The sequence below is a fragment of the Camelus ferus genome, chromosome 14, assembly GCF_009834535.1.
Source record: "Camelus ferus isolate YT-003-E chromosome 14, BCGSAC_Cfer_1.0, whole genome shotgun sequence".
Taxonomy (NCBI): domain Eukaryota; kingdom Metazoa; phylum Chordata; class Mammalia; order Artiodactyla; family Camelidae; genus Camelus; species Camelus ferus.
In genome coordinates this window covers 33,033,128-33,046,608 of record NC_045709.1, presented here as the reverse complement: position 1 = coordinate 33,046,608, position 13,481 = coordinate 33,033,128, and the positions used below count along the sequence as shown (strand labels likewise).

Here is a 13,481-nt window from a genome sequence, read left to right as displayed (position 1 = left end):
TATAGCATTGACTGCTTATATTGTATAACTGCTTTGGACATGATTTTATAAGTGAAAATTCAATAGAGCAAGTAATGAGCATTTAGAGGATGCAAATTAAGAAAACCTATATCAAATAAATAATATTAAACATCAAGTACTTTGTGTTAGGGATGGTAGTGTATTATTACTTACGAATAAAAACCATCCCCATTTGTACATATACAAAACAAATGAGGCCTGTTTATTATCATATGAGTAGGAAATTAAAAGAAACGAAGATATTGAGCTGGTTAAAGGTCTACAGTGGATGTTTACTGCATGCATTTTAGTAATGCAGATGAAAGTTACTCTGGATACTAAGCGGAGGCATAAACAGAACAAGACTGAAGTGAAACTGTGCACGTAAGCTTTTGCCAGGCAACCCTGAGAAAATGCAATTTGTTTCTGTCTTTGTTACAGAAAGACAGGAGGCTCTTGCCTACACTAACCTGTCTTACGACCTGTAGGGGCTGTTTCGTCATGAAAAGCTCATCTAACTGTTCTCCTCATAATATAACCTATTAGTCCCAACAAAACAGGAACGGCAGCAGGATGCCTCCTGCCAGCAGGATTTGAGCCTACTTGTTATTTCTACTTAGCAGTGCGTCTGGTCCAAATTACAAGAGAAAGTTATTGGCTTGTGATGACAAAGCTGTTTTATTAAATTGTATCAGTATGCCATTCTTTCTGTTTCCCCACTGAAAACACTTCAAACTCTACTCGTCCACCTCATGGGATTTATGCTGAGGCTCCGCTGGCTGTCTCCTCCCTGTCTCTACTTTCCGATGCTACAGAGCCCCCTGGCACAGTGCTATGTGCTTTGGGAGGTGTCAGGAGAGGAGAGCACAGGGCTGCCAACCTCAAGATGCTCGCAGTCTGGTAAGGGGGATAAGACCCTGCAGGCATGCTGATGGGAAAGGGTAAGGCAGTGATGAGGGCTGATGGAGGTCCTGGAGCCCTGGGCAACAGTGGAAGGGGGGATCTGGTACCCCGAGCCTGATACAGAGGTTTGTTTTGGTCCAGTATTGTTATCCACTCTTCATTCAAACACCTATTCACTAGCTACCCTGTGGCAAGGATTGTGCTAGATAAGGAGGACTTAATGAGCAAGACAGATGCCGCCTCTGCCTTTGAAAGGTGTGTGTAGGGAAACCCTGAAATGCGAGCCCAAAGAGGTAAAAGGAGCCAGAGATAAAAATGATACTGAAAACCCAATTAAAAATCTTTGTTACCCTGAGGGAAAAGATAAATAGGAGCGTGTCATGAGACATTTTACATCTTAGAAGGGTCCATTTTACTGCAAATGGAGAATGGGTTGCAGTGTGGCCGAATGAGGCAGTGAGACCTCCCGGAGAGCCAGTGGAAAGACACAAGTAGGGGTCCCTTCAGCTTCTGCTATCTCAGGAAGCCCCTGGGGTCCTTCAGGGTGGGGTCCACGCACCAGGTAGTCACTCAGTAGCCCGGGATGCTACTGTCTTCAATGTCCCTCTGCCCTTCCAGGGTTCTCTTCTTGGGATTTGGGAAGGAAACCATCTTCCCGGGTCCATGTCATCTCCCCTCAGAGGGGTTTCACAGTGGGCTGCAGGGGCCCAGGATACAGTCAGGGCCAATCAAACCAGTGCTCGGTTTTACATCCTATCCCCTCAAGAGACTACACCCCCTGGACAGCTGGGTCAAGATCATGTTCCAGAAACAGCCAGGGTAACAATTTCCGGGGCACAAATGCTGAGTCCCTTCGCCACGCGGGCTCCTCCTTTCTTCATGACCAGTCCTCTCTCAAGCCTCCCTTGTGCTCCCACGGTTACTTTCCTGCATCCCACAGCCCTGTGCAGGCTGGGGGCGGCCGGCCTCCACGGTGGCTTGGAATCAAGTAAAGAGGATACGAACAATCGCTGATTTTAAAAAGTTCTGATTTTATGCTGGAATGTATCACATGATTTTTTTTTTTCTTGTAGAAAAACCTGTTCCCTCAATGTGCTGTGCTTTGGTGAATAACATACTCAGCCAACCTACCTCAGCACCCAGCCACTGGGTAACGAGAGGGATGTCGCCTGAGAAAGGAAGGCAGCAAGACCCTGGGAAATTGGGCATCGGCTGTCCCGTGTTTTTAACCATCCTTCCCGATGCTGATTTCCTATCCAGGAAGTGCCCTCAACTGATGGTGCTTTATTTGACTGGGAATGATAACGACTATTTTTTGTAATTGTAATATTTTTAGCATTTCTTGCAAAATGTGGTTATTTTCCATGGCTTTAACCCTAAGTTGCACTCATGTGCAAGGAGAAATCTACACCTTCTAGTCACTTCCAGGAACGACTATTTTTTGTAATTGTAATATTTTTAGCATTTCTTGCAAAATGTGGTTATTTTCCACGGCTTTAACCCTCAGTTGCACTCATGTGCAAGGAGAAATCTACACCTTCTAGTCACTTCCAGGGTCTAGGCTGTCAACGCTGTCAGCTGCTCAGCCACTGATTAGGGGCCCCCTAGTCGCTGGCTGCTTTCATTAAGATGGTCAAAGCAATCAGGCAGAAAAGCACAACTGAGTAATTGGAGATCTGAAAATGCAATGCTACTTGATTACTATTGTGGCTGGAAAAATAGAACAAATCTCAAGGGGCTAAGGCGGGGCTGCGTCTAAAGCAGCCTTGTCTTTGACGGAGAGGCTAATATGCCAACTTCACATATATTATATAGGATATCACTTTTTTAATGCCTACTAAGACCAGAGTTGGGTTGTTTTCGTGTATTATTTAATACACACAATGCTATGAGGAAAATTCTGTGTTCACCTATATTTTAGATGTGAAAAAGTAAAAGCTTAAAGAATAATGTGTTCAGTGTCATATACCCAAAAAGTGATGGAGCAGAAAGTGTAGACTTTGATCCACGAAGCTTTTATATGCAGGCCCACAGCCCTTATTTGCCACTTCAATATTCAAAAAATTTTCAAAATACCAAAAGATGTTGTGTTTTGTTTTGTTCTGTTGGGAGCTCATTTGGTGGCAAATGTTGGATCTGACTTAAGACTTACTTATTATCTTATTTATTCTTCTTTGTCTTAAGGTTAATGTTTTGCTACAGAAATAATGTTTTGGGTATAGGGTACTGACTCAGACAACTCCGGAGGCTGTTAGCACCCTTATAATATCTGGAGTATTCTGAACTCCAAACATCATCTGGCTCAAAGAGGTTGTGGGTAAGGGATATAAAATCGGTGAGGTGAGACGAGGGGAAAAGATAAAAAATGAATATGCAATTAAGATAAGACTGTATAAATAAAGAAGGGAACTGAGGGTTGTTTCCTTTCAGTACTGGAACAGCGCCTGAGCCATAGTGGGTGCTGAATTAAACTGGCCTGAGAGATGGACAGTGACACCAACAAGGACAGAGGTCTGTTCTTTGTGTTTAACCTGGTGAGGGGGCAGTGATGGGCAGACTAAGAGAAGGTGGCCTCGGTGACACCACTGTCATCATCTTTGCTTGCATCCCTCTATCCCGGGAGGAAGAGCTGGCCCTCCTGTGGAGGAGTCTGGCTCCAGGCCAGTCCCAAGTGGCCCCACCATGGGCAATGACAAGGCTCTGCCTGGCAGGCTCAAGGGGAAGGAGCTGCCCTCCCCACATGGTCCCGGGGCACAGCCGGGCACTGCAAGTCTCTGGAGGGAGTTCCAGGAAAGACGCAGGCCCCCTGCCACCAAGCTCACGTGCACAGCTGCATCCCTGTCCCAGGTGCCTCTACTCTGAGGGCTCCTCACAATGGAGTGGGGTGGGGCTCAGCTGGGACACTTTTCTCCATTCTGACTCAGTCCTCCTTCACTCCTAGCTCTTCCTCCAGTCAGCCCGCATCCCTTCCCTGGTCCATAAAAGGGTGGGAACTTTGTTCAAAGATCCCTCCCTCCCCGCCTGGCGGGCTGATCCACCTGCCGCTCACCGGTGCTGCCGGGCCAGACGCTAAGCGGCGGCGCCTGCTCCTGCCCGTTGCCTGCGCTGTGCCGGTCAGTCAGCCAAGGCTCCCTGGGAATTTCGGTTTGGCTTGTCGTCCTACAAGACCACCTCGTCACCTGACAGCTCAATACCGGCCTAAGACCAGTCCCACTGCCAGCGCCCTGCCTGCTGCCTTGGGGAACCTTCCGCTGCCGCCCTCTTTGGTTCACACATCTTTACTGCCCTCTCCTTGCTCCCTCTCTAGTCGGCATTTAATCCCCATCATGCTTTCACCAATTTAAAAGTTCCTTGGCTTTATGTCCTCTTGCCCTTGACTAATCAATCTTTCTCCTTTAAGTTCTGGAACAAGACACGGCTCAGTTCAGACCTTCAGCACATGCTGTTCCCATGTTCTCTGCACTTCGCCTGGCTCCGTCCAGCTGGTCTTCACCAGCCTCTTGTTCCAAGAAGCCTTCCTGGGTTTTTCCATTCCTGGTCATAGACCCCGCCTCTGGGGTCCCAGAACACCTTGCATTTGCCTTTATTAAAGCCCATCATGCTTTATGTTTACTTACTGGTTGCCCCCTCAGCTGCGAATTCTTGAAAACTGGGAACTTAACTGTGTTTATGTCTCAGGATCACCAAGATTGCCTGGCTTTTGACAGATGCTCAACAAAAGCTTGGCAATGAGTCACAAATTCAGCACAAGATTAAGAAAAGTAATAACCCAGAGTATATTAAGATCTGTTAAAATTAAAAAATAACCTGGGCTATATTAGTCTGTTTCATTACAGACCCCTTTGCCCTCAAAGCTTTTTTTTTTTTTAAATATATTATATATTGTTCTTATCCCAAGACTATTCTTCACAGATAATAGGCCTTACTATTTCAGCTTACGGTGAATATAAATATATCTTTGTCTTGGTCATTATATTTTTTCATGTGTCTAAATCCACATGGAGTTAAATTTCAGGAGCCTTCTGATTAGGGGCTGTATTTTCTACATAAATTCTCTTTACGGATTGATTGATTTTTAACTTTCTTTTTAGCCTAAGTGAATTCTAACAAGAATACAGAGATATGAACTTGATGATCTTTTAAAGATACTTCAAATATGAAGAGTTTATGAAATTTATCATATTGGAAACTAAACTTTCCTTCTAGATTATGCCTGACCCAAAAGTATATGAACTGTAGAACAGATTTAAAAGGTTACCTCTCACAAACACAAAAAAGCAAACTTCAAACAGTTTTAAATTACTAATTTGAAAATTCCACTATATCTTAATTTATAAGCGCTAAGAACCCTAGCTTCCATCTTTACTGGTTTCTGCATCTTATTCTATCAGATTATTTCCAGAAGTTCAGAATTGACACATCATCTGACAAGGTTGAAAATGTGCTCAGACATTCTGCAGAAGAGACCACTGTGAATATTAAAACCGAATTACTCCAAATTGTCAAAAATATGACCATATTTTAAAACCACTGTGAAAGTGAAATTACTTAGATGTCAATCATTATTATTAAACTAAGAGTAATTGAATTAAACTGACTTCTTACCCTTGGAAATGTTGTAAATCTGTCCAGCTCTTCGACAAAGCAGAACATCTGCAGACTAATTGCTGACATGACGATCAAGAGGCTGGCAGTAAATACAACCAGACTCCCAAGCTTTTTTCCAGGACCAAATATCTTGTACACAAAGTCTTCTAATGCAGGTGAAATCTTAATGAGCCGAACAACCCGAAGAACCTATTGTGGGAGAGAAAAACACAGGTACTCCATCATTTACTTACACTGAACTAAATAGGTTCATACTAAAATCTCACTTTTCATAGCACTCAGTGAAATCATACTTTTCCATCTGGGCATCTAGTGATGAAAAGTAACAATATAATAACTAAGCTATCAGTCTTGCTCAGTGCCTGCCATAAAACAAGAATTCAATAAGTCCCAAAGGAAGGAAGGAAGGAAAATGGTGACAACTCAGTGTTTTAACATATGATGTGATAATTCAAAGTGACATTCACTAACACATACTGTTGAAATGAAATTGGTATTTTTTAATGTTCAAATATCAAAGAAGACATTTGATTTAATATTATCTATGTTCATTGTCTCATAAAATAAACCATCCTAAGCACTAGTGTACATTTATAATGAAATTTTAAAAATCCTTCGATCATGAAGTCTTTATTCATGGCTCAGACTGCTACCCTAAGAGCCATTCTATGCTTTCTTTAAATAACAGAGCTCTCTGAATTTCAGCCTGGCAAGTAGCTACCCAGGGCCACAGACTGCATTTTCCAGCTCCACTTGTATCTAGTTGCGGCCAGTAGTCTAGGTTCAGACCTATGGAATGTGAAAGGAAGTGATTTTTGCAACCTTTAAATTAAATTAACTTGCCCTGGACACTCTTTTTATATCCTCCTCTGGCTGGAAAATGGAAACAACTGGAATTGCGCCTTTGGACTAGAAATAGAAGACTTGTATAGAAGACGATAGATTCAGTCCAACCCGACAGGCTGGCTTCCTCAATGACCATGTGGAATAGAGCCACCTGTTCACCATGGACACTGTACAACTCTTGGAGAGAAACACACGTCTATCTTATGTAAGCCTTGTATTTTTAGATATTTTTATATGTGCTTAGCTTGTTATCTAAACACACATACATATATTTAGATGTTTTGCATGTATCTGCATATGTATGCAAAAACTCCCACCCGTAACTAATTAATTTTCTCATTCACTTAACAAGTACTATTATGTGCCAAACATTGTGTTGGACAAATAAGATTCAATGGCTACTATTACAAAGGGAATATAACACAAAGATACAGCTCGTAAGGGCACGTCTATAAGATTAAAAATATAAAGTAGAATATAATTAAAAGTTGAGGTATAATGTATTGAAAAGAAGAATTTTTCAACAAGTCTAAGATGCCACTGATTTTTTTTTTAGGTACTGCTGAGAAATTTAAAAATGCTGCCACAATTACAGTATAACACACCACTGATTATAAGACAGATCCCAAATTTAGAGACATTAAAAGAGGAAAATTGTGGTCTTGGCATAAATGAAGTATGGTAAGTAGAATGACTGTCCAAGATGGTTCAATATCAGTAAGAGCTTAAGGTGTGTGTGAAGGTGTCTTATGAGAAGAAACATAGTCTATTTCAAGTACAATAAGGAAATGTTTTAAAAACCTAAGTTTTAAATTTTACACCTATAAAATAACATGCTATGGATTTTTCCAGCATCCCTAGCTTCCTAATTCTCCTGATTTTCCTCTGGCAAATCATTCCTACTCTGCTCTTAGTTCACAAGGTCCAGGAGGGACCTCCTGACCCTGATGATCCAGGCCTGGCCAGAGCACTCACATTGGTCATCCTCAGAACCGCTGTGGGACTTATAAAAGGTGTCCTATTTTTTATTCTTGATTGGCATTACTGCAGGATTTATTACTGCCACATAAACCCTGAGCATCTCTGTCACCATATGGAGAACGCAAGCTTAAGAATGATACTAACTCAGAAGAAAGGTGAGTGTGAAATGTACTGATTTCATGATGCCCTGAAATGATATTATTGATGTTAAATGATGCTAGCCTCTGAATTTTGCCATCCCTAAAGCCACATTTACTCCACCTGTACCCCCAGATTTTGAATTTACAGGAAATACTGGTGGCAAACCTTATTCCTATTTTCTGCAGAACACAAATAGTGTGGTTTTTAGCTGCACGTCTAATAAACTAATGAACAAATGTTTAAAGAGGTTGAGAAAATATCTATTTTCTTCATTCTAATTTAAAATACTTCACCCAGTATGTAAAGAAGAAAATTTATGTGAGAAATCATGTTCAAATTAAACAGTATACCACAGGCATGGCTAAGCTACCAGTTTTCCCTGCTATAATGCTTAAAACATGTATTTCCGAGTCAGAACATAGTACACTTAGGTCATCTTTCCAAATAACAGGCAAACAGCTTTATCATAAGAACTATTAAAATAATAACACTCATATTGACATTCAGAATAATAACATGGAAAGATTTCACATTTTTATCAGATTTCTTTATTCTCAGACATAAATGATTCAGTATCTAATTGTGAAACAGCTGAGTCCAGGGAAGTTTACAGAACCAATTTAACTGGTTTATTGCTCAAATTTCAGTACCATGTGTTTTCTCCACTTGTATCAAAATCATATTTAGGGGCTTGCCTAAGGATTTTTGAATCTTGTCCCAAATTCTGGAAAAAAAAACAGCCTATGCACATCTGTGCAATTTTGATAAATTAATATTTCATTAGCTGGAAGAAACAGAACTTAACACAACTCCCACACTGGTGATATGATCGGCATTTTCAGAAGGGTAAGATTTCACATTGTTTTTCCATGTAAAGGCCAAAGCCTCATCGGTGACTCTAATTACGTCTTTTCATTTATCTGGGGATAAGCATGCTTTTCACTCTATCTACCCAATAAAGCCTTTTGAGTCTGTGTTCCTACAGATATGTAATCATTTGGTTTCTTTCTTTCCAGTCATTTTTTTCATTTATAGGTATTTTACATACATATATACAGCTATATATATGTAGCTATACATGTTATATAATTTTATACCATTTTGCATTTAAATAAGACATTTCTAAGTTATTACAAATTCATCATAATCATTTTTATGGTCAAATCTGCATACAACTTACTAAGCTATTTATTAAATGTTTACCATTTAAACAGTTCCTATTTTTTTCTCTCATGAACAATTCCAGAATGTTCTTTGTATGCAAAATTTTGATCTACTTGTAACTTTTCACTGAAAAATTATCTGTGAGAAATGATTAAGAATTTTAAAGCTCTGAATATATTTTATACTGTACTCTTGCTGAAATGGGCATTGATGTCTTTCTTAATTTGGTTAATTTAATAGGTTTGTAAAAAAGATATGTTGTAGTTTTGACTATGAGGCATATTTTCTATAATTATGGGCAATGATTCTCTAATGTGGGTACTAAATGCTTCTGCTGATTTTGTGAACCTAGGCAGCACTGCCCAAGAGCATACAGTGACACAAATGTTTGGAAAGCATATTTTGTATCAAGAATTTTCAACGTGTGTAAGTCTCTTGGCCCAGCCATCTCACTTATGATAACCAAGCCTGAGGATACAACCCAACAAGGGACAAGGGACTTCTGTATAAAGATGCTGACGGCACTGAAAGCTTACCTATAATTCACCCTCTGTGAAGCTTGGATGTGACTGCCGGAGGCTCAGATTTTCATGTATGTTTGTGGGGTATGTTTTTCACTTTTGTGAATTATATTTTCATGACCTTTCCTCCAGGTATCCGCAGTGTTAAGTTTCAGTTTGTGACCTAGCGGCTGAAGTTAATAATATTGCTCTGAAAATGACAGCTTCGGTATCACCAATGAATAAGCTCAGTGAAGGTGGAATGCATTTTCTTGCATCTAAGAAGTTAGAATCTTGTTTCTCTGAAGCTCTACTTTAAAAATTCTACTGCCATTTTATTCTCCAACAATTTTTAAGAAAACAATGGAACTGATATTCACATGATAAACCATAAAAATTATCAATTTCGAGTCAAAAAATGACTATATTTGAGATTTTAAAAATTAGGATATCCCATTTACATATATTTTGACCAAATATTTAAAAGAACACTCAGCACATTGCTATTATTCAACAATTACAAAGAACCTAATTAATAATTACTTTTGTTTACTGAATAATTATAAAGTAATATGATTCAATACATCACATTTGAAAAAATAGACATCTAGTCATTATAAATAAAGTAAAAATAAGTATTGTTATTTAATCACAAATAAAATCACAGGCACTTATAAATAATAAACTATGACTAATTACAATCTGTAAAGGTAAGTTTATTTCTGCTTATTTCAATTGTAAGTCAGTGTTGAGCAAACACATTTAGGCTTATTTGGAAGGGAGATCTACACTTAGAATAAAATTCATATTTCCTGCTCTTTAAAGTCTGTGTCAACATCTTATGTAGTTTAAAACTTGGTATGTATGCACAGGTGTATAATATTCATATGTATACAAAATGTGTATTATCTGTACACTGTGCTAATTTATGAACAGTCCATCCCCATTGATAAACATCCCCATTGATTACCATAAATTTTTAGGAGTTTTAAAAACAATGTTAAAATTTTTGAATGCACTGTTTTTGTATTTAGGATGTCACTGGGCTTATCTCAAGTTGGTATTTACTATAGTTGTTATAATATCTGGTTATTAAAACATAACTGGCATTTTCTCTGGAAAGAAAAGAATTCTAGAGACAAACAGGCATGATTTGTATTACCTGAAAGTACGTGAACTGAGAATGATAAAGATCCGGATAAACATGAAGAGTGGTTCCAACTACAAGCAGCAGCTCAAATTTGTGGAGAGACGAGCTAATGTACCCAGTAAATCCCAAACACCATATCTTCAGAAGTGCTTCCAAATCAAAAAGGACTGTAAAAGCCACCTAGGGGAACAAAGAAATGGTTAAAATTGGAATCTAAAACTACAATTGATTTCAAAATATTTCATATGTTTTGTTAGTATATGAATTTCAGCCGCTATCATAACAGGGAGGAGCCCACGAGGATCCAGAATGATATTTCTTAAAAACATAGTTTTAAAACACACCAACTAGAACATCACAGACCAAATATATCTTAGGCAATCAGATACATATGTTAAAATGTTAAATGTTTCTGAGTGGTACTTCTTCATTGTTCAATATTTAATATTATTTAAAAGTCATCACTATTTATAGAATTACTATATACACAGAAAGGCTGCATTTTGGCATAATTTGTATTTTCTAAAAATAAAGTTTCTATAGTGCATATGGTATATTAGAAAATGACTTACATATTGCTTACTAAGTGTAATTAAACTAAAATTAAAAAGTATCTATATTGTCTATGCTTTGGGCCACATAAACAGCAGAGAAATTTGGATTTTATACTAAGCAATTTTTGTGTGTGTGTATGCACACATGAATTAATATATTAATATACGTCTACATTATTAATTAATGAACAATCAACGTTACTATATGAATAAATTAGTTAAACCTCTTAATTTATTACATTCATTCTATAGATTTGCTACTACAAATAACAATATAAAGTATGAATACAAACACAGCATGCTGTTTTTTTTACTTGTCCTATGGGTAGAAACACTCGTTTTATAAAGAAGTTTACAAATGGAATTAAAATGGCAATATACGATTAATTTATAATTAAAGAGCACAAGAGTTAATGTTGGAATTAGTCATACATATCCCTCCTAGAAGATACCAGATGATTTGCTGGAGACAGGAATAAAGCATAGCTTGCTTCTCTTTTTCAAGGCCAACATAGAAGGAATTTTCTTCCACACACATTTGGAAAATGTGGAGAAAGCGGAGTTTTAATAATAGCATTTTTAGGCATGGAATACTAAGGGGAGTGCAGATGGTTAACTTAGATGTGAGGAGGAAGTTAGCTTTACTTCTCAATCGAGCACTTCTCTAGACCCAACTTGCTTTATTTAAACTGACATAATTTAAAAAAATGTAACAGGGTAATACATTTTAATTGTGAGATAATCTCAAATACACAAAATATTAATACAATTCCTTGGCCTCCTTTCTCAGATGATTGGTGTTAACCACCCTCCTCAGTTACCTCCAGTGTAATCTCAACATATATAATCACGTAATGGGCTTGCCTTTTGTATGCGACTTTGCAACTTCTCACTGACAATCACAGACGTCCCTCCAGGTTAAGAGATACAGGTCCTACTTATTCTTTTTATCAGCTGCATAATTTTGCATAGTATTCAATGTTTGTTTAATTCAACATTTTCCCTACTGATTCATTCAAGGGTGGTACAGTTTTAGTCAAGTATAGTCAATTTACAATGTTGTGTTAACTTCTGGTATACAGCATAGTGATTCAGTTGTATATATATATTCCTTTTCATATTTTTTTTCATTATAGGTCATTAAAGGTACTGGATATAGTTTCCTCTGCTATACAGTAGGACCTCATTGTTAGTCTGTTTTAGATATAGTAGTTAGTATCTGTAAATCCCGAGTGTCTGTGAGTCTGTCTCTGTTTTGTAAATAAGTTCATTTGTGCCCTTTTTTTTTTTTTTTAGATTCCACATGTAAGTAATATCCTATGGTATTTTTCTGTCTCCTTCTGCCTTACTTCACTTACTATGATGATCTCCAGGTAAGGGTGGTACTCCTTGGATAAGAAATCATCAGGAAAAATGGTTAAGCATTTGCTACTTCAAAAACAAGACTGCACTGACCACCCTTATACAATATCAGTTTTTACTGGGTTTTCATATCTATAAATAGAGTCTCAAACCTGGCATTTCTGGGACAAAGGAAAAGTCTGTGCACTTTAAATTTTAGAAAGTATTAAGAGATTACTTTCAAAATATTATATTAAGTCACTTGCCTTTCAGCAAAGTAGGAAAGTGTTTCTTATCCTAAATCTGCACGATCACCAGAAGTAATCACCCTTAATCAAACTTTTGCTTATCTGTTCATATGTGTACTGATGATTTAGATTTATTTTCTTTTTAAGACAAATTTTCTGTTCATAACCTTGCCAGTTTTCTATGGTGGTGTTGTTTCTTTCTTATCAGTTTTTGAAGTTGTTGATATTAAGGACATTAATCTTTGTCTGCTATGAACAGCAAATATTTTTTCCCTAGTCAACAAATTGATTTTTAACCCTAGTGGCATTAGTTCCATAAGCACTTTAATTTTTATATAGTCACATGTGTCTATCTTTATAACTTTTTTCTTTACCTTTTACATACAAAATAAAACTTTAGAAGAATTACAATCAAGTCTTCATATCCAGAAACACACTATGTTTTTCTCTATTTATTTGGACTGTATATTTTAATAAAAATTTCCCCATAAAGATATGTTATTCTTTGATTTTGAAATTTATTTCTATGGATTTAATATTCCAGTCACTAATGCAAATAAATTTTTTACTTAAAAAATTTTTTTACCATTCTACCTAGTTATTTCCAGTTGAAAGAAAAGCTACTGACTTATTTACATTGATTTTCTCTACCCACCTTACTAGATTCTTCTATTAATTCCAATATTTAAAAAAATCTCTTGGGCTTTATAAAAATATGTATATTTCATCTGCAAATGAATGTAAGATTTTTCTCAAGATTTACTTTAGAGTTAAATGTATTAACTCTTTAGCTATAATGATATAGCCAAATAAATGCTAAGTAATGTGGTAGTAATAACTAGGATCTATAACATAGTCTTTATTTTCAGTAGAAGCTTCTCAGCATTCATGTATAATTGTTTCAGTGAGTTTGGGCAATAATTTATGTCGTGTTTAAGGACTTCCTTTCTCTTCACTCTACTGAGAGGGCTTTAGCCTTTAATTCATTAATTCACTGAGACAATGAAATATATCACAAGAGCCCTTGATGTTGAACATTTGTCTG

General features: G+C 37.4%; 1 protein-coding gene across 3 annotated transcripts in view; it reads right to left on the bottom strand.

Annotated features, from left to right (window-relative positions):
- Positions 1-13,481, bottom strand: part of NALCN (sodium leak channel, non-selective) — a 265,894-nt gene that overhangs the window by 128,134 nt on the left and 124,279 nt on the right. For all 3 annotated transcript variants that reach the window (XR_004325878.1, XM_032496708.1, XM_032496709.1), the window contains exons 12-13: positions 10,306-10,473; positions 5,509-5,700 (exon numbers count right to left, since the gene is read on the bottom strand). Coding sequence is in view for 2 of the 3 variants with exons in the window: in XM_032496708.1 (XP_032352599.1) it covers positions 5,509-5,700; positions 10,306-10,473 (360 nt within the window). In the remaining variant the exon portion in view is untranslated. The remainder of the gene's footprint in view (positions 1-5,508; positions 5,701-10,305; positions 10,474-13,481) is intronic.